Source organism: Callithrix jacchus, chromosome 10, assembly GCF_049354715.1.
Source record: "Callithrix jacchus isolate 240 chromosome 10, calJac240_pri, whole genome shotgun sequence".
Lineage (NCBI taxonomy): Eukaryota > Metazoa > Chordata > Mammalia > Primates > Cebidae > Callithrix > Callithrix jacchus.
In genome coordinates this window covers 65,202,804-65,224,129 of record NC_133511.1, presented here as the reverse complement: position 1 = coordinate 65,224,129, position 21,326 = coordinate 65,202,804, and the positions used below count along the sequence as shown (strand labels likewise).

Below are 21,326 nucleotides of genomic sequence, written 5' to 3'. Positions count from 1 at the left end.
GATGGGGTTAGTGAGCTGGACCCACAACGGAGCAAGGCAGTGGAGGGGGCTGGAGAGAGTGGCCGGGGCAGGATTATGTGAGACCTTGAATGCTAAGTTAAGGAGCTTGGGCCTCATCCTAAGAGCTATGGGGAGCCATGGGAAACAGTGGTTGGGTTTTGTGTCCCAAAGCTCAACGTGGGAGTCTGGAGACAGAAACAGTGAAGAGGTTAGTACAGCTGTCTATGCAAGATGGCATGGCCCAAGGCTCTAGAGAGGGAGAGAACTGTTTCCTCGTCGTTGGGGGTGAAGGTATCAGTGTGAATGTTTCTATATGTGTCCATTAGCACAAGCAATCTTTCTTAGAGGGTCAGTGTAATTAAAAAAATTTTTTTTTAATTAAAAAAAAAAACCCAACCCTATCCAGTTTCATGGCTATCGCACCATAGCCAACATCCTGGGGGAGGCCAAAGTTACCAAAGAAAGAGGCTGAGAGACATCCAGCCAAAGCCTGACTTTATATTTCTTTCTCGTCAATAGCATCCTGCAGATTCACATTCTTCTACAGGCTTTAAGGTGTTTCAATCCCGGTTATCTCATCCAAAATATTTGCTTTTCTGCCTTTCTTTGTGTTTCCTGTATGCCTCATGTCAACATCCTTGTTCAGGTCACTTATTAAAAAAAAAAATCCATTAGGCCAGGCTGAGGTGGAGCCTGGAATGACCAGGAAACTTTACTCTAGAATGAACAGAATGAACTCCTACCTGAGGCAGCTCTTTCTCCCTAGCAGGGCCCACACAGGCCTGCTGGTCACCTCCCTGCTCAGGACTCTGCTGATATCGCAGACCTGGCCCTAGGCTAGTTTGGGAATCTAGTGAGGCCACTGGAAGGAAAACTGAGGCAGGGATACCACCCCTCCTTGGTGACTCAGTCCTAGCTCCTGATAACTCATGGTTTTTTTGGTTTGTTTTTTGTTGTTTTTTTGCTCTCTTTTTTTTTGAGACGGAGTTTTGCTGTTGTTACCCAGACTGGAGTGCAATGGCACAATCTCGGCTCACTGCAACCTCCGCCTTCTGGGTTCAAGCAATTCTCCTGCCTCAGCCTCCCGAGTAGCTGGGACTACAGGCGCACACCACCGTGCCCAGCTAATTTTTGTATTTTTAGTAGAGACGGGGTTTCACCTTGTTGACCAGGATGGTCTCGATCTCTTGACCTCGTTGTGATCCACCCACCTCGGCCTCCCAAAGTGCTGGGAGTTTTTCTTTCTCTTCAGGGCCACAGAACATCCTTTATAGAATGCAATTATACAACTGACCTCAGAATACGCCAGGATTTTGCAGTCATTATAGAGAATTGTCTCTGGAGCCAGACTGTCTCAGCTTATATCCTGGCTCTGCCACTTCCTAAGCTGTGTGACCTTGGGCAGTTTTTTAAACCTCTTTGTGTCTCAATTTCTTCATCTAAAAAATGGACTCATACAGTATCTACTCCAAAAGGTAGACTGTTGTAAGGCTTAACTAAATCTGCCATGTAAGGAACCTAGAGTAACTGGCAGACAGTAAATATTCACAGAAGTTTAACGCCTGGTATTGCCTGCTATAGTTCATGAAAACTGCTGCTTTTCTTCTTTTGGAAAAATCAGGATGGCACTAGCCCACCTCCAGTCTTCCAACGCTTCTCCATCTGAACAGCATTCCCCACAGGTTATGGATTTCTGTCATCTGCAGGTTCTCTGAGATGCAGTTGGAACAATTTAATACAGCAGAGCAGTCCCATGAGCCACTGTAGTCTCACTGCAAAGCAGTTCAGTAGTGTTTCTCAAAATGTGGGCTTCAAACTAGCAGTATCAGCATCTCATGGGAACTTGTTAGAAATGCACATTCTCAGCCTCTCTCCAGAACCTACTGAATCAGAAACTTTGGGGGCGGATCCCAGCAAGCTGTGTTTTAACCAGCCCTCTGCTAAGGTTTGAGAACTGCCACAGCATAGTATAGCACAGTGGTTTATTTAAGTAGATACAACCCAGTTCATTGCCCGCTCCTTCTCCACAAAGTGTTCCTGATTCCCTCAGAACCCACTTTTACTGACAGCTCTAACTTCCTCCATGTATTACTGTTGTCCATGTTCAGAAGTGCCTCCCTGTATTGCAAGTTCCTGAGAGCAGTGTTGGGTCTTACTCATCTCTGCACTGGGCAGCCCAGGACCTGCCACGGGCTTTTGCTTAGGAAAGATAAGCTGAGTCAACTGTACAAAATTTCCAGTTTCCTCTGACTAAGGCTACTATTACTGAGCCTCTGCTCCTTCCAGGACCCTTGCTCATACTGCATTTTCCTTTGTGAAGTGTGGTCCTCTCCTATGCTGAAATGCCTGGTTCTTTGTCATTTCTAGTGTCCTTTAGTTCCACTGGTTTCTCTGGGCCTTTTACTCTTCTGTCTCCCTTTATGTTTGTTCAAAGCCCTTTGGAGAAGGTGTCAGATTTCCAGGCAAACCTGTCCTTCTAATCCTTATTTTCAATCATAATATTTGTACTGATAACATGTCAAGTACTATACACCAGGCCCTGTGCTGGGAATTTTACATACATACATTCATTCATTCATTTAGAGACAGAGTCTTGCTCTGTTGCCCAGGCTGCAATGCGGTGATATGATCATAGCTCACTGCAGCCTCTAACTCCTAAACTCAAGCAATCCTCACCCTCACCCGGCCTCAGCCTCCTATGTAACTGGGACTACAGACATATGCCACCATGCCTAGGTAATATTTTTTTGGTACAGATGGGGACTCTCTGTGTTGCCCAGGATGGTCTTCAACTCCTGGGCTCAATTGATCCTCATGCCACAGCCTCCCAGAGTACTGAGATTACAGGCATGAGCCACAGTGCCCAGATGGCATTTTACATTTAGCCTTTACAACAACCCTAGGAGGAAGATACTTAACCCCATTTGGATGGAACACAAGGAAACTGAGGCTCGAACACAGTAAGCAACATTAACATGGCAAGGTTGGAGCTTATTCAGGCTGGGGCCAGGTCAGGGTCTGGGTGGATAGACCAGGAGAAGTGCCTTGTCTAGGCATGTATATTCATATAGGAATGATCCACCAACAAATCTGTCCAGTGCCCTTGCTCAGGAAGATGGATCTGACCAGGTCCCAGCCCATCAGGGTGCCTTTCCACAGTGTGCAGGGGGTGTCCGACGGAATGCCCATCTTCAGTGCATCCCCCTGGCCCAGCATTTGCTCTTCTGTACAGTGGGAGTTTCAAATTGTGTTCCACAGAGCCCTGGAGATGAGGATGGGTAGGCTGGGCAAGTGAGAGGCAGACCCAGAGGAACTGTGGGACCACCCAGCAGCCTGTCATCCCTGTCACTTCTTGAGCTCCCAAACAAGGTTGTATTTGAAGAAAGGGTTTCACCGCTTTTAAAATCAAGAAACTACTGCTGAATAATAATTGTCATTTTAGATGTCTGTTTCTTCTCCCAGAATGTCCCTGGGGAGCAAGAACTGTACCCATAGCACCTAGCATCAGGAAAGTTTGGGCAAATAGAAGGACAGATGAGAAATGAATGTACTGAGAGCTCTCTGTAAAATATCACCTCCTCAGCTCCCACCCCACCCCCCATTCCTGCAGGGAAAAGGCCTTGGGAGAGTTGAGTAAGAAACGAGCAGGCAGAATGATGCAAGGTAGCTGTCTGTACACATTGCAACAGAACTTTCTAAAACAGGCCTGGGGCTGCTCCCAAGGGTCTCAGCCCTGCCCTACTCCTCTACCATCATCCAGACCAATAGGTCTAAAAGCCATTACCAAGCCCTGCTAAGGCCTGACCTTAGAGCTGGCAAGTCAGTGGGTTCTGGAAGTCTTGGGTTCTGGTTTGAAACCTGGATCCATCTTCAATCACCTGCTTCCTTCCTTTCAGCCCTACATCCATGCCATCAAGTCCTAGAGACTCTAAAGCTCAGCATCTCTCAAAACCACCCTTGCTTCTCCTTTGCCTTGCCACCCCTTCAGCTCAGGCTGTGTCATCATTATCTCTCCCCTTCCTCTCACCTGCCTCCCTCCCTTCCATCCAACATCACCCAGGTCCCTCCTGTAGGCCAGGCCTAGTGTTGGGCCCTGGGACACAGAGAGGACTCTGATTCTACTTGGCTCTCAAGGAACCTCTCCAGGAAGAATCCACTGTATGAACATTTAGAGTTTCAGATGCTCTGAAAGAGGGAAGGTGGAAGTCTGATGCCAGCACAGAGATGGGGAGGGTCATTGTAGGGCCACGAGCTGTCTACCTTCCATTACCCCCAGCCCCACTCTCCAACTTTATCCACTCATACTCTCCTTGGATGTTCTGTGTGGCATCTGTAGGTTGCCTTACCCTCTGGGCAACTAGAAGTTCTGGCAGGCCAGGTGTGGTGGCTTATGCCTGTAATCCCAACACTTTGAAGGGCCTAAGCGGATGGATCACCTGAGGTCAGGAGTTCGAGACCAGCCTGACCAACATGGCAAAACCCTGTCACTACTAAAATTACAAAAATTAGCCAGGCATGGTGGCAGGTGCCTGAATTCCCAGCTACTCTGGAGGCTGAGGCAGGACCCAGGAGTTGGAGGTTGCAGTGAGCCGAGATCACCCCAGTACACTCCAGCCTGAGCAATAGAAAAAGACTCCATCACAAAAAAAAAAAAAAAAAAAGAAAGAAAAAAAAAAAAGTTCTAGCAGAAGATTGGAGGGAGGAAGTGGCAGAGACCCTGCCAGGTTCCTGTGGGTTGTCTGTGCCCCTTCAGCAAAGGCCACAGCTTCCATGCGGCCCCCATTGCACCTGTCATGTCCTCTTCTTAGTCCTTTAGGCCAAACGCCCTATGAGGTGACCAGCCCTGGGCTACTGCACCATCCCTTGAGTTTTGTCATAGCTTGCTTTCATCTTTGCGAACAGTCTTTGTATTAAATTGTCCTCAGATTACCCAATTTGGGTGGGCTGCTTCCCATAGGGACACTGACTAATACAAGGCAGAAGTAGTCAGGAAGGGTACCATGGGGGTGATAGTTAAAGGTACTCTTGCCTGGAAGATGATCTTTCTAAAGCATAAAATCTTGTTAAAAACCAAGACTGCTTGCCATCCAAGACTATACACCATCAGGCCCCTGACAACCAAGCAGCATGTGGGGAAGTCACCAGGAAGAGGGACAGGAGGGGGCTTGAAAATGGGAGCAAAGAGTTCCAAGAGGGGTGCAGCCATGCCACACAGCTGCTCCGGCTGGCAAATTCCTTGGAATAAGGAGGCTGGTAGGTTTATAGGCTAGAGGGCCATGCCAGGCGCCTCTACACTGCCCGCCCACTCTCCAAGTGAGTTGAGCACTGAAAGGCCCTTGCCTTGGGGCAGAAGAACTGGTTACATCCCAACCCCATGTGGCAAGCTATTTAATTCCCTGAGCTTTCATTTGCCGACTGCAAAATGGGACTAACGTCACAGGGCTGTGGGGGAAGCGTAAAGGAGGCAATGAATGGCAATTTGCTTCTGTCCAGTAGTTCTGATGTTTCAGGTGCTCCCTCTCCCAGCCTTGGGAGGCAGGAAGAGCGTACAGCTTTGAGGGTCTGGAAGACTTAGTGTGAATTCCAGCTTTACTACTTACTCCCTGTGTGATCCAGGACAAGTCACTTCACTTCCCTGCATCCCATTTGCAAAGGAGTGGGGGTAACCACCGCTTTTGGGGTGGCTGTGAGGACTCAGCAAGCTCACACATGCCAGGGCCCAGCACAGAGCAGGGAGCTTGGTACATGTTTGTTTCCGTCTTTCTACCTGTGCGTTTTTTAGGGTAAATGTCCTCTCTGCCTTATAGGCTGGCCACTTACCCTCCTCGAGGATGTGTGCAATGGAGGAGCTAAGACTGCCATCACTGAAACGTATCTCAGAGGTGCATGAAACAAAACCCTCGTGAACTACAAAGCTGCACACAATCCTCAATGGCAGTACAACACTGGTGACTGAAGTGGTGCGAGGATGAGCCATCCTTATGGATGTTTCCCTCATCACACCCCTCCTTTGGTCCATCCCCCAACAGGATGAAGCCCAAGCTTCTTGGCAGGACCTTCTTGGAGGCATGACTAGACCAATCTCTGATTTACCCAACACACCATGAGAGATGGTGAAGGGAAGGTAACCAGGTCCTAGAACACATTCTCACAGCTGTCCTGCTCACACACATGCAGGAAGGGCAGGGCTGATCATTATAGGAGTCTAGGGATGTCAGGAGACATGGGAGGGGGCCAGGAGAAGTCAGAGTCTGGTGTTTAATCCCGGTGCCCTCCACCCTTGTCCCACCTCACACAGGGGAAAAGAGTCCCAGGGCACAGGAAGCTGCCAAGAAACTTTCTTTCTGGGCTACTCTAAGTTTGGGTCTGGTTTTCCTTCCAAATCCAATCTGGACCAAGCTGTTTAAGTAGTACCCATGGGCATGGCGGCTGGAGGCCAAGGGGAAGGAGTCTTCTAGAAGTTGAGATGCCAGGGGCTGTTCGCTCTGTGAGATGGCACAGCAGCAAGCAATTGTGCCTCTCAGCCCTTGGACTTGCCTCTGCATCCGCTCATAGACATTCCCACATGGGAAGGGCCCAAGCTGGGGATCACCAGATTTTATGGCCCTATTCTCCAAGCACCCATCTCTGCACCACCAACCCCACCGATCTTTCTAATCCACCAATCCGATTAAGGTGCCTCTCTGCTCACACCCCTCCTTTGGTCTATCCCCCACAGGATGAAGTCCAAGCTTCTTGGTGGGACCCACAAGACCATTCAGATCTGGTCCCTGTACTCAGCCTCACTTCCAGTCTGTTTCCAGCCTTACTTCCTACCCCTCCTCTGCCTGTATCTTCCTTCCAGCCACACCAGGATGCTCACAGCTCACAGTTCCTACCTCCAGGCCTTTGCCCATGCTATACCCTCTGCCTGACACCTTTCCCCTTCCCCCGTGCCTTACAGAATCAGACTTCTCATCTCAGGTCCTGTGACAATGTCACTTCGTCTTGACCTTCCCAATTTACCATTCCCTCCCCTTCCTCTATGACTCTACTATTCTTTTTCAGGGGGCAGTCCACCTTGAACTAAGCATCTATGCCGAGCTAGGTCCACAGTAGGACACAAAGCGATGAAGTTCCTGCCCTTGGGAAACCCCTGGGCCCATGGAGAGGCAGGCAAACAGTGACAGCATAGGGGGAAAAGCCAAACTTAGCACTGCCTTCCATGTTACCCTGTTCCACAATCTGGCGGTCTTGGGATCATTGGCTTTAGGACACCATCTCTCGATTGGGTCTCCTTGAAGCCGGGGACTAAGTCCAATTACTCTCTGTGTCCTAACGAGGGCCAGGCTCAGAGAAGGTACACAGCAAAAATGTGCTGAAGTAGATGAACTTGTGATCTGAATGTTTCAAAAAGGGCTTGGTAACTCCAAGTCTTGCCATTTAAGACAATGATGTCTTACATTACAGCACAGTGGTAACACTCTTACATGCTGTAATTTCACTTGATCCTCAAATACTCAAATGAAGTCAGCAAAACAGAAACTGTCACCTCCATTTCATGATGCAGAAACTGAAACCTAGACAAGATAGTGATACTGACTTGCCGAAGGTAAGAGAGTGGGCCCTGAGTTCCAGTCCAGGCCTCTTCCACAGGAGACATTTCCAGAGCAGGCACAAGCCACAGACTGACCTGGGATCTTCTAGGCCAGCAGGAGTCTTGCTTCTAAGAGCACCCTCTCTGAGGAGAGGATGCCAGGATTCACTGGCACCTTTGGCCTCCTCCTGGCTTCATTCCTCCTTGCCCAAAAATAAACCACACCTGTTTCCACCTCCCAGCCTTTGCACATACCAGTCTCCATGTCTCCCCCCCATCCCCCACACGTGGCATGCCACTAGCCTACCCTCAGTTTCCTAAAAGGCACTAAGATCTTTCCAGCCTTATGGCCTCAACACATGCCGGACCCCCTGCCTGGGATGCTTTTCTTTCTACTCTTGGCCAACTCAGGCCTTGGGGCCCAGTAACATGGTCTGAGAGACTTACCCCTGTGGCCTTGAGAGAACTAAACAAATGGAAGTGTTTCTAGGTTGCACCAGTGGCATTTATTACCTGCGCCTGTTAACTTCTGTCATTCTCCCCTCTCCCTGTGAGAACATGATAAAGACCACAGTCTTATTCTGTGAACCCACAGCTAGCTTGCTCCAGCTATGCTTAAGAAATGTCTTGCCACTGCCATGCTTGTTGTCCCCACTCATTCCTTGGGCTTCCCATCCAACAAGTTGCTCCACCACATTCTGGTGGATCTCGCTTCCTATGCTCTTCTCTAGACAAGGCCTTCTCTCCATTCCCTCTACCACTGCCCTGCCTAAAGGCTCATCCTCTCTCACATGGATTCCCCCCCGCCCCACAGACTCCCCACTGCCCTCCTGGCCTACAGCCTCTCCCATTTCCCATACAATGGCTAAGGGCTCTTAAAACTCACCTGACCAGTCATTTCCTTACTAAAGCTCTCCCAAGACCCAGCTTCTACCCTGATGCCTCAAGAGCAGCACTTCCAAGCCTCCCTCAGTTCAAGCATCCAGGCCTCTCACTTTAGCCCCATTTTCCACAGTTGCCTGGGCTCCAGCCACTCCAGGGTCCCCAGTCTTGCCCCAAACGTGCTGGCTTTTCTAACACTTTATGCCTATCTTTCTGCTTTGCCCTCACATCCTCCATCTGCAAAATTCCTACCCGTTAATCGGCAAACAATTCTGGAAGCTTTCTATGTGCCAGACACTACCTAGGCTCTTTTTGTACCTTACCTCATATACTTCTCAAAGTATCTCCCCAAAATAATAATTATTATTCCCATTTTACAGATATGGAAACTGAGGCTCAAGAGAGGCAGGGCAAGAACTGGTCTCCTAGTCTATCTGATTCCAAAACTGCTGTACACCAACCTCTCTGGGAAATGCACCAGCCCCACCTCCCCCACCCCAAGGTAGAGTCCTCTCTCCTCTGTGGTTCCATAGCCCCCTGGTTTCTCCCTTGTCTCAGCTGTTGTCACCAGTGACTGTGTGTGGCTGTCTCTGCCTCCCCCTCAGGGTGAGCATCCCAAGGGCAGAACCTGGGCTAATGTGGCTGGGTCTCCAGTACCCAGAAGGGTTTAAGGGCTGTGTGGGGTTTCTTGATAAAGAGAAAGCCACAAGCAGTTTGGGTGGCTTAGATACTCAGCCCTAATCTAACTAATCCTGATACCAGTGACCAAAAGCAGGACCTTCGCATCTTTGCCGCCAAAGCACAGCCCAGCCAAAAGAGAAAAGAGCCGAGCCCCTGCACGCCCTCGCCTGCACTGCACGTGCTCGGTTTTCCCCGCCCGGGTACCGGCCGCCGGGCCGTACCAATCTCCGCGGGGGAGCGCCTGGCGGCGGACTGAGGGAGCGGCAGGAATAACCCGGCGCGCTCCCTAGAAGGAGGGCTGTGAGCTGCTCTCTTCTCACTCATTCCCCCGATCCTCGCAGAGCAGGCTGCCTGCCAGCACCGGGGCCGCGCGGAGCCGAGCCTCAGGCGTTGTTCCTCCGCGAGCAAGTGGCTTTGGCCGCGGCTCGGAACGACTCGTCCCACCGCGCCGCGCCCCGCCCCGCCCTGTGCGTCGCCGCCCGCCGGGTTGTGAGGTGATAAAGTGCCGCACTCCGGGTCGCCAGCGCCGTGGCCGCCGTCTCTGCTGGGCTCTAGGCTGTTTCTCCCGCACCTCCACTGGCCGCCGTCCGCAGCTGCCAGTGTCCTAGCCGCCCAGTCTCGGCGCCGTCCCGGTGCCCCCGTCCTCTGCGCGAAGCCCTGGTCCCGGCGGCCGGGGCATGGGCCAAGGGCGCTGGGTGAGGCGGCTTCCCGCGGAGCCGTGACAGGGCGGGCTTCAGCATGAAGACCCTCATAGCCGCCTACTCCGGAGTCCTACGCGGCGAGCGTCGGGCCAAAGCTGACCCGAGCCAGAGCTCTCACGGAGGACCTTCGCTGTCGCGCGAGGGGTCTGGGAGATGGGGTGAGTGTCTGCGGGGTGAGCGCCACCGCGCAGGGGGCTCCAAGGCCTGGGCAGCTTCCGTCCTGGGGTTATGGACCTGCGAGGTTTTCTGGAAAGGGCCCTGTGGCAGGCTGGTGGGTGCTGATGAGTGCATGTTGCTTCTCCACTCTGGCACTCATCGATTTTTGCGACCTCTGTTACATCACTTTCCACCACCACCCCCGGCTTGTTTCCCTCGTCCGTGAAATGGGAGTGGTACCACCCACCCTTCTCAGTTATTAGGGATATTAGAGAACTCTTCCCCAACCCCCACTGCGGCTGGTGACCCCTGGCAGTTCCCGCCCATCTCCCTTCACCAGGTGACCTGGATGGGGCAGGATGGCATGGGTTTTGCAATCTCCTGAGACAGCCACCAGACGGGGACATGCCCAACTGGAACAGGTGTGTCTGCCCTGCTCTGCCCCACGCCCATCCTCTCTCCCAGGCTCTGGAGCCCACCCAGCAGCAGCTCTGAGCCTGGCACGCTTAGAACGTAGCGGGGAGGCCCCTGCATGTCTTCCAGGGTAACTGAGGTCCTCAGTGAATTGGCAGAGTTGCAGTCAATCCCCCTCCCATCCGCCGCAGCTTTTTCCATGCAAGGAAGAGCAGCTCTTCCAACCCCCACATTCCTTACCTACAGTTGGAGAAACTGAAGTGGGAGGAAGCATGCCTAGGGTTTCCTTAGCTGATACCTTAACCCCGGGAGACCCTGGAAAGTCATCACAGTCGTCCTGGTCCGCGTATGTCTTGCATTAAGCCCCTCTCTCTCCTTCTAAGTCTGTATTCTGCTTGCTGAGCCTCTCTGACATGGATTTTTCTTTGGTAACTTAACAGTCTCCTACTCCACCCACCTCTGTTTTAAAAATAAAGCCTACTAATTATGGGAATTTTGAAAAATATAGACAAAAGAAAACAATTTCTAGTAAATCGACTATCCAAAGATAGCTTCCTATTAGCATTTTAGTATATTTCTTATTTTCTTTATACACATTGCGTAGATACAGTTGAGGACATGCTATAGATAGAGTTATGAATCTTGTTTTCTCCCCCTTAATGTAACATTGAGAGTTCTCTTCTGTTAATCAAAATCACTTATAATGATCTAGTGGTTGCAATAACCCACCTGCAGCCATACCATACTTTAACTGTGACCTGGGCATTGGCATTGCCTTGTGTGACTATCGCTACGGTTATCTGCGTCTCTTGGTGTGGGTGCTGCTTGTTGCCCTTGAAGAGATACACAGCTGCTACCCTGTCTCCGGGGCAAGTAGCCTGAACTGCCCCATGCACCCTGGCAGTGGCCTCTGATAGCCCCTTCTCTCACTTGAGTCCTTTTCTGTTCCCTCTGTCCTTTGATGTCCTTTGGGAATGAAGGGACTTGCCCGTGTTCATGCTTTTAAAGATGTTTTTGCACTAGGTGGTGGGATAGGAATGTTCTCTGTGGTAGTGCTTCCTGGAGATCCCATTTCCTCAGCTCTGTCACCAACAGGCTAGGAGCTGTATTTTCCACGAGCCAGTGACCCTGGCTGTCATGTTTTTGACTTAGAGTTTGTAACTCAGGAGAACTTGTACTCTAGCGATTGGTTTTAACCAAGCCACTTAATATCATGTCAGGAACATTTCTCCGTGTTGTTATCAGATCTTGAAAACTTTTTTTTAAAACTGGGTGCAAGGAACGTACATCATGGAATGTAGGAAGGGCTGGTATGAAATGTAAACCAGTCAGTTTAGATTTCTGGGATCTACTTTGGTGAAAGATTGGGTGGAGTAGGGGAGGGCACTGAAACACGTTTTGTTATCTGGGCATCTCCATTAGACCTGCTTTCTACATCCTTGGTCCTTGAAGATACTCCCCAGTGGCCTAGTTTGCTTCTGCAGATAAGGTCCCACTGTTCTGAGCTGATGAACAGCCTGTCAGTTACAGTATTCAAGGAGAGACCATGGATTCTGTGAAGGGAAGTCCTGTGATGGGTGAGAGATTGAAATAGATACCTTGGCATCTGGTTTCTTGGCCAAAAAAAAAAAGGCCAGCTGTGGGGGTATGGGTAGGTGGGTGCATGCTGGTGGAGCAGGAGTCTGTATTGATATTTCCTAATCTTTGGAGGGCTGTATTGTGCCAGGCATGGAAGCTACAGACTTCATCAGGACGGGAGGGATATATATCCTATTCTTTATCCTTGCCTTTGGACTAGGGGCTCTTCATTTAGACGAGCTGTCTGTATCCTCAGGGTTCAGCACAGGACCCAGCATGAGATGAATGGTGGTCCCAGTAAAATTCTGAGCTGATTTGTTGTGTGGGGCTTTGAAGAGCTAGCCTAGAAACATGAGTGGGATGATGGGTGCAAGTTTTGTTTAATGAGTCCTTTCTGACAGCTGTTGAGGACTGCAACAGGCGGGGTGGGTGAGGGTCGAGTCCTGCATCACTATAGATGTGCTTGAAACTAAGTGGCTAGATCGTTGGGGGTAACTGGGAACTGAGGGTTGACAGTCACCTAACCTAGTCCAAAGTCATAGAATGACAACATAGAATGTTCTCTCCAATGCTCCCCTCTCATGATCTCTCTCTTGTTCTCTCTCACGCTCCCCTCTCCAATTCTGTGTAGCTCCCCGCCTCACCTCCATCACTTCCCCAGCTGCACAGAGGCCACTTTAGGGCTGTGTTATCTAGGCTGGGAACAGAGGGCCAAGAGTAATGTTGTATTAACAGGCTCAGTGACTCAATGGCCAGTGTTGAAATCCTGCCCCACCTCCACCCTCCCGCCCTTAAATTCAACAGCAAGTACTTGAATTGTAAAATTTAGTGCTGGATCGGGCCCAACCCTCATGTTGCAGTTGGGATCACTGGGGTCCCCAGAAAGAAGGGACTTTCCCAGGGTTATCAAAGCCAGGCTAGAACCCAGATCCATCTCCCAGTCTGTGACCTGACTCCTTAAACCAAAAGGTGGTGAGGCCATGCAGGGCCGAGTGCAGAGCTCTGTACTTTGTAGGTTCTCAGCAGTTTGCTCAATGGGTGAAGGTTGCCCTGTGGTCTCCATGATGTGGGTGGCAGCTTATCCCTTCTCAAGCTTTTCAAGGAGTCTCCCCCAGCCTGCCTTAGTGGATTAGAGAAACCAACATCCCTCAGAGCTTTGGCTGCCAGCTGAACTGCCAATTGCTCCCTCCCCACACCCAGTCACCCTTCAGACTTTCCAAACTCTTCCTCCTGGCCTATGAAGGAAGCCCCATCTGAACAGTCCCCACTGCCTCACAACTTCTTCTCCTACCATGCCACCCACTATGCTGCAGACACGCGGCAGTCTTCCTGTTCCTGCAGCGTGACTCCCAATTCAGTCGTATCTCAGGGCCTTTGAATATGCTGCCTTTCTGCCCAGGTCTTTGCATGGCTGGCTTTAGAACATTCAGTCTCCTCTCAGAGGTATTCCCTGGCCACCCCATCTAGAGGGCCACTCTCAACCACCGCATCTTGTTTTATTTTTATAGATCACCTTATCACTACCTAAATTTTCATGTGTGCCTATCTGTTTAAGCAATTGTCTCCCCATAAAAGCTAATACCTGTAATCCCAGCACTTTGGGAAGCTAAGGCGGGCAAGCGAATCAGGAGGTCAGGAGGTCCAGAGATTGAGACCATCCTGGCTAACACAACTACTAAAAATACAAAAATGAGGCAGGTGTGGCAGCGTGTGCCTGTAATCCTAGCTACTCAGGAGGCTGAGGGAGGAGAATCGCTTTAACCTGGGAGGTGGAGGTTGCAGTGAGCTTAGATCAGACCACTGCACTCCAGCCTGGGCGACAGAGTGAGACACTGTCTCAGGAAAAAATATATATATATCAATCCCTTGGTTGGCTGGGTGCCATGGCTCATGCCTGTAATCCCAGCACTTTAGGAGGCTGAGGTGGGAGGATCACTTCAGGTCAGGAGTTCGAGGCCAGCCTGGCCAACATGGTAAAACCCCATCTCTACTAAAAATACAAAAATTAGCCAGGTGTGGTGGTACATGCCTATAATCCCAGCTACTGGGGAGGCCAAGGCAAGAGAATCGCTCGAACCCAGGAGGAGGAGGTTGCAGTGAGCCAAAATTGTGCCACTGCACTCCAGCCTGGGAAACAGAGTGACACTCCATCTCAAAACAAAACAAAAAGAACAATCAGAAAGAAGAATATCAGTCCCTTGGGAATAGGAACCTTGTCTGTCTTTCTCAGTATTGTGACCCCAGGATCTAGCAGAGTGCCTGGCACCGGTAATAGGTACTTAGTATTTGTTGAATGAAGGAATCATTAATGGGACTGCCCCATTCCTCTTGGAGGAAGCCCTGCTTTTAGCTTCAGTGTGATTCCTTGAGCTTTCCTTGGGCCTCCTCTATGCCTATAACTTCCTGTGCTGCATGCTGAGGTTGCAGCTGTTCCCTGCCCTGAGGTACCCACAGTCTGGCAAGGAGCTGGCTCCATGGCTAAGTCGCAAGTGGGCAGAGCCAGTCTCACCATAGCCACCCTTACCACTTCCCAGGGCTTATTAGAAGCCAGAGAGCCAGGATTCCAGGCCTTTTGTCTGAGATATGGCTAGTGGGCTTACTTCTTCTCTGGGGATCTCACTCCTATCTAGAAAATAGGGTCAGAATTCTCAGATTCTCAAGGATGGGGGGTTTTGTGAACTTGTGACATTCATGGTAGTCCTTGCCATTTGTCCTGTGTTACACATGCAACAGGCCTCCAATACTGTGGAGAGTGGCAGACCCTGCTCTAGGGCATCCAGGAAGACTGCACTGAGGTAGGGACTTGGGGTGTGGACCCTTCAGTTTATTGATTGAGCACCTTCCGTGTGTCAGCTACAGTCCCTGCCTTTGAGGAAGTGAGACTAGGGGGATGTACACAAGATGACTGTGCAGAGTGATCTGAGCAATGACAGAAAAGATTGCAAAGAGGCGAGAGCGGGGAGCTTAATCACCCTGAGGTCAGGGAAGTCTTCCTGGAAGAGGTGACATTCAGTCTGGATCTGGAAAGATGAATAGACATTAGCAAGACAGGCAAGAACATTCAGGTACAGGAAATAGCATAAATAGAGGCATAAGATTTGGATAGGAGAGACAGACTGACTGCAGGGCCTCTGAGTGACCAACCAAGGTTGAGGTCCTAGTGTACTGAGAGCCAGAGACAAGAGACAGAGAGGATGCTGGATTCAGGCCTTTGGTGGCTCACCTATATCTGCAGCAGGAGGAAGACTTGAGAGCTCATAGGAAAGGAGCCTGGTGCAGTTAATTTCTTGGCCTTCAGCACTTTGAGGGCCTCCTGTATGGAGCTGCTGGCTGATTTGAGGGCCTCATGGGCAGGACCCAGGGCTAGGAGTCAGGCCTGGGCTCTATCCAGCCCCTGCTTGGCCACTGACCTACTCTGCAGCCTCAGCAAACCACTGCCCTTCCTGACTCTCAGTCTCCTCATCTATGAAATGAGCAGAAGTGTCATAAGAAGAACCTGTTCAGATTATGGTGCAGACGCAGAGAGGTAAACCCGTGAACCTTTCAGGAAAATCAATAGAAATGGGAAATACAACTCCTTTTCTTGTGAGAGCAGAATTCGCCATTCTAAGCCCTGCATCTGCTTCCCATGTGACCTTGGGCATTACCCTGCCTCTTGGGGCCTCAGCCTTCTCATCTGCACATTGAGGAGGACTGGTTGAGATGACCCCCTTGGCTTCCCTTCATCCCTGCTGGAGAAATGTGATTCCAGTCTTGTCCCTAATTGCTGTGGGACCCTTGAGATCAGCCACCTCCTTATTCTTGCCCTCAGCTTCTCTTTGTGAAAATGTTGCACTCATCCACTTGGGACCAAGGTAAGTGCCCCCGAAGAACCTGTCTCCCATGCTTGCCCATGTATTGCGATGGGAACATATTTTGGAGATTCCTTGGTGACATACCCACAAGCTTGTAATGTTGCCATGGTAACCCCTTCCTCTGCAGTAGCTATTTTGGATGTGCTAGGTCACAGTGGGTGGGGGTGGGGAAAGCAGGCCCCTGGGGTCCTCAGCAATCATGTCCAGGGTCCTGGATGTAGCTCCATGTTCGATTTCAGGAACATGGTATCCTAAGAGCCTCACTTCCTTGGCTCTACCTCTAGGAACTCTGTCCTACTTGATGAAAACGGAATAGATGGAAACCCAGGTGTATGTAGTAGCCCGAGGAGGGGCTTATATTCCCTTTAGGGTGATCTGTGGATAAAAATTCATTAGTGGATTCTAGTAGAGCACAGGCAGTCCAAGTTAGCAGCAACTTCCTAATTTAATGCTAATGGGGAAACTAGAGAGGGGAGAAAGAGGCTTAAGGGCCCAGCAAGTCTACAGATCCTCAGCCTGGCTCCCTGCAGCAGGCCCTGAGGACTGACAGCCCACTTCCCACCTGGCACACCTACCATAGCTGTGTGCTGATTCTCCAGTAGTTTGGCTTCCCCTTTGGGCCAGATGTCCCAGTGGGTCCTGCTTCAAGGATACCTCATTTGCAAAACAGAACCCTTAAAGGGGATTATTAATCTTTACAGAAAATAACTCACTGGCGTTTTGGGACCAGGTAGATGGCTAACTAGCTGCCTTAGGGTTCTTAGGCACCAGTGGAGGGAGTGGGCTCTGACTGGCTCTCTTCTGTGCCTTCAGCATAGAGGCCAGGACTCCTCGACCTGTCTTTTCCAACTAGCCTCATACAGTCTGTGCTGCAGTCTGGCTAAACTACTTGCAGTTAATTCCTCAAACTTGTCGTCTCTCTCATTTTTGGGCCTTTGCAATGCCTTTTGCAGAACTCTACTACCTGGGGTTCTGCCCCTCTACCTTCCTCCTGGAAGGCATCCGTAAGAACACCCTCCTGTGGGAGTTGGGGGCCTCCCCTGCATTCCTGGTCCTGAATAACCCTTTGTTATAATTGTTTGCAGCGTTGTCTCCCAGCTATATCTGGGGTGGGCAGCCCAAGAGCAGGCCTCATCCTCTAGCAGATGCCCAAGAAGCAGAGGAGAGGCAGGGTCTAGAAGCTCCCCTCCTGGTGTGGAGCCTGGCATGTAAAGGGTACTTAGAAAGCACTGGTATGAATGTTAGTGTTTGGCCTTCACCCTTCTCTCTCCCTTCCTCTGGGGCCTTCCACTGTTGCCCAGACATTAACCACCCTCCAGCTGGAGAAGACATTTCCCTCCTGATTCCCCAGAAAGCTCTGTCCTGGCACAGCTCAGTCATCTGTGGGTGGACTTTTTTCTGTCTTTGTTTAGGCCCTGTTTATTCATCATAGTCCCCTCAAGCATTCAGTCATTCAGCAAATGTTGATTGAGCACCTTCTCTGTTCCTGACTCTGCTGAGTACCAGGGCCCAGATGAATGAGACATGGTCCCTGCAAACACACACACATACCTTTTCCCATAATGAGAAAGGGCTGAGTACAGGGGTAAGATGGGACAGGCAGGGATGTGGTCAGTCCAAACTAGGCAGAGAAGAAGGAAAACTTTCCAGAGAAAAGAGTGAACAGGTTGGTCTCTAGCAGGCCAGTGCTCAGTGCCTGGTAAGCGTGTGCTAAAAGTCTGACCAAACAAGACTTGGAAGCAATAGAACTCTACCTGGGGCCACTGCAGGCAGGTCAGAGAGTGTGGGGAGACTTCCTGGAGGAAGGAGTCTCTGGCTGAGCACATGGTGAGGCACCAAGTGGGGACAGCTTCTTGTATGAGGCTTGCGGAAGCCCAGTCCTGGTGTGGGATTCTAATAGCAGCAGGCATGACCCTCCAGAGATGGCAGCTTTGCCATAATGGGCCTCTCATCATCATGTGTGTGGACTCCCACTGAAAGGTAACTTCCTGGAGGACCCTGGAAGAGAGCTCACCTCCAGCCTTGATGAAGTGGTATCTCTTTGGCATTTGGCCTGACTTCCTAGACCTCCCTGGAGCTGGAAGAGCCCGCCAGGGGTCAGTATGTACTGACCCTCACTCTGCTACCTCTTCTGATAACATGGAACCTATGACCATGCACCTCTTAAAAAACTGTTTGCTTTCTCTGTCTGCATGCAACTTGTCCTTGGCCCTTTGGGGTAACTTGGGGGTGACCTTCTCACTCACCTAGACCCAGGGCGGACATTAGGTTCAGATGGGCCCAGGTGTGGCATCCTTGGGGTTGGGCATGTGGGCAGGGTGACCTCCCCACCACCTCAAGGAACCCAAGAGGCTCTTCACACCTCTCTTAGCTCGCTGGCATCTTTCTGGCTCTCTTACATTCATGCCAGAGACTCTGTTTGGCCCTTTTCCATAAGTTATTTAGATTCCTCATGACAATCCTGGATTAAAGCTAAGGAGGACACTGAGTCCCAGTTGTGGGGGAGTGACTTGCAAGGTCTCACTGCAGGTAAGAATCAGAGCCAGGGTTTGAATTCTAAGTCAGGATGTCACCTACACCTCTGTTCCTAGGCAGGGCAGGCCTTATTTTACACATCAAACAAGAGAGGACACCGAGGCTTACTTGGTAATTAACCAGCATTCTACAGTCTTTACTTTTTATGAACTCTTGCCTATATATTATCTCATTTAATTCCCACAACAATCTGGCGAGGTAGGTATTAGCCCCACTATACAAATGAGGAAGCTGAAGCTTGTATAGGAAGTGACTCATCCAGGCCACTTCCTATGAGTTAGGGTCCGGGTTCTCCTGACTCACGGTCCCCATTCTCTGCACCTTCTCCAGGCTGGCATGCCCCCTGCCAGATAGCAGTGTGGAGGTGGGTAGAGGAAGCAGTGTGGGCTGTCCAGAAGCGTGAGCTGCCCACATTCTCTGTCTACCACTGCTTCCCCATGTGCGCTCAGGGCCTCTTCTCCATAGGCCAGGGATCCTCCTACCCCTCTCTCTATCTCAATGCCCCAAATTATTTTTCTTCATAGCTCTCATTGCTGTCTGATGTTATATCATGCATTAATACGTAGGTTTTTTAATTTCTCCCTTAAAATTAAATTTAAATTTAATTTTAATTTTAATGTTAAGGTTAAGCATCTTAACAGGCAGGACACTATTTGTTGTGCTCACTACCTTCCCCAGGACTAGTATTAGAGCTTAGTACCTTGTATGTGCTCTACGCTTTGGGTCTTACTCTGTCCCCACCCACCCACCTCCCCCAGGAAGCCACCTTTGACCATTCATTCCAACTTCTCAGCTTCTATTTTGGGCAGTCATGCACCCCGCTTTCTGGGCTCTTGAGTATTTGGGTCTGCCTCATTAGAACTCCCTGCAAGGCTTTGTTCCAGCAGTTTCCCCCACCACATTGCCCACTTCCCTCCTCTTTGCCCCCTAGATCTTGTCTTTGGGGCCCTGGCAAAGCCTCATGGCCTCCTTGGAGCCTCCTCTGCACTACCATCACTCTGCGACCTCTTCTCATAACATGCATCTATGACCATGTGCCTCTGGAAGAACTCTGCTTTCTCATTATGTATACCCCTTCCCACTCTGGAGATGGGAGGAGCAATGCCAGTAGCCACTGCTTAATCACCTAATAAATGCCACATGCACCTTACATATGTTTTAAAATTTAATGTTCCCATCAATTCTGTGAGGTGGGGATTATGACCCTCATCCTACAGATGAGAAAACCAAAGCTAGAGTTAGGTGACTTGCCTGAGCTCACAGAGCCAGGCAGGGGCAGAGCTAGTTCAGGGCCCTCTTTCACAGATTTAGGAGCTTGGGGCTCAGATACTGCTGCCCTCAGGCATGTAAGAGGAAGCCCAGAAAACTTGGGTTTCATCAGCCCTAAGGTGTGGCCTTCCTTGTCACTTTGATGTCAGATATTGGGCAAAGAGGTACTCATAGACACCCTTCAACACTCCAGCCCTGCACTGGGCCCTGGGTCTGAGGGCTGCTTGGAAGCACATGGGTTGGGGAGTCGGGGGGAATCACACTCCTTGTACTGCCAGTCTCACCAGAACATCCCCATGAGACTTTAAGCATGATATGGACAGAGGAGGCTTTGCCAGGCTGTGTTCCTGAAGTCTGGGTATGAGCTGGCTTGTTTAGTGGGGCCAGCCTTCAACAGTGTGGCATTGTAGAGGTGATGGGGGACCAGGAGCCTGAATGACTGCCTTAAGTCCTGGCTCCCACACCCTGACATCAAGCAAGTGGTTTTGAATCTTTTGGCCTCACCTCACCTCAGTTTCCTTCTCTGTGAAGCAGATTGCCAGTCCTCCCCTTGCCTGCCTTCCCAGAGAGTGCTGTGGGATGGTGAAACCCCACATAGACGCAGGAGAAGGGGATTACTTTCTGGGTAGTAAGAAAGCTACTCTGGGCCTCTCTGGCAGCTCTACTCCCTCTGCCTTCCCCAAATATAGGAGCAAATAAGCTGTGTAAAGCAAGTGCTGCCCGGGAGCAGCTATTTGAGTCAGATATTGGGAATCTTCCCCTACAGCCTGTCTCATCTCCCCCCACAAAACAAAGACATCTGTAGGAAGCAGGGTTGTGTTCCCTTTATATAGGCAGGGAAACTTGTGCCTAGGGAGGGCAAGAGAGGCTCATCCCCCATCTCTGGGGTTGGTCCTCAGTGATGGGGCTAGCTTGGTCTCCTGCCAGGCAGCCCAGTCTAACTTGGGCATCCAGGCCTATAGCTGCCTCTGAGGTAGCTCTGGATTTACTTATGGATTTGCTCAATCAGGCAGTAAATTTCTATGAGCTCCTTTTACCACAGACAAATCAGGTACCAAGTCCTGGCACCCAGGAGTCACTGGCAGTGGGATGGCCAAGTAAAGTGACACTGGTGCTGTGGGAGTGTGCAGAGAGGGTGCAGGTGTGGTGAGGGAGCAGATTGGAGCTGGGATTTGGCCGGATGCTGAGGCTCCCTGGTGGCCCCACTCAGGAGTCACGAACAGTCAGCTGGGTGTGAAGGTGGTGGCATGTGGTGGCATCTGATTGCAGCATCGGCATTCCCACCAGCTTCTGCTGGGCTCCTCTCAGCTACAGCTGGGGCAGAGGAAGTACTGACAGCCAGGTGGCAAATGCTAGCAGTGGTCTGGGGGTGCCCAACCAAACCCTCACTTCCCATCTGCCTGAGCAACTATACCAGAACTGCTGCAAGGTGGTAAGCTCTAAGTCCCAAATACCCTGCCAGGAGTCCTCAGGAGGTTGGATGCCAGAGATCACAGACTTCACCCTCCTTACCCCCACTTCATAGATGGGGAAACTGAAGCCCAGAGGTGAGGAGACTTAGCATGGGAGTTGGTAGCAGAGCTGAGACTAGAACCCCAACTCTTACTGCCACTTTACCTACTGTAGAAGATACCTGCTCCTGACCTACCCCTCTGAAGGAAAACAGGTTATTCATTTATC

At 50.6% G+C, this 21,326-nt stretch overlaps 1 protein-coding gene across 5 annotated transcripts in view; it reads left to right on the top strand.

The window, feature by feature from the left end:
* The window catches only part of DGAT2 (diacylglycerol O-acyltransferase 2), a 54,858-nt gene that overhangs the window by 13,934 nt on the left and 19,598 nt on the right, over positions 1 to 21,326 (top strand). Inside the window, exon 1 of one of the 5 annotated variants that reach the window (XM_009007414.3) lies at positions 9,665 to 9,998. The exons of the other annotated variants lie outside the window; for them this stretch is intronic. Coding sequence (XP_009005662.2) covers positions 9,878 to 9,998 — 121 coding nt within the window. The 5' untranslated portion in view covers positions 9,665 to 9,877. Of the gene's footprint in view, positions 1 to 9,664; positions 9,999 to 21,326 lie in introns of those variants that run through there. 5 annotated transcript variants of the gene reach the window in all.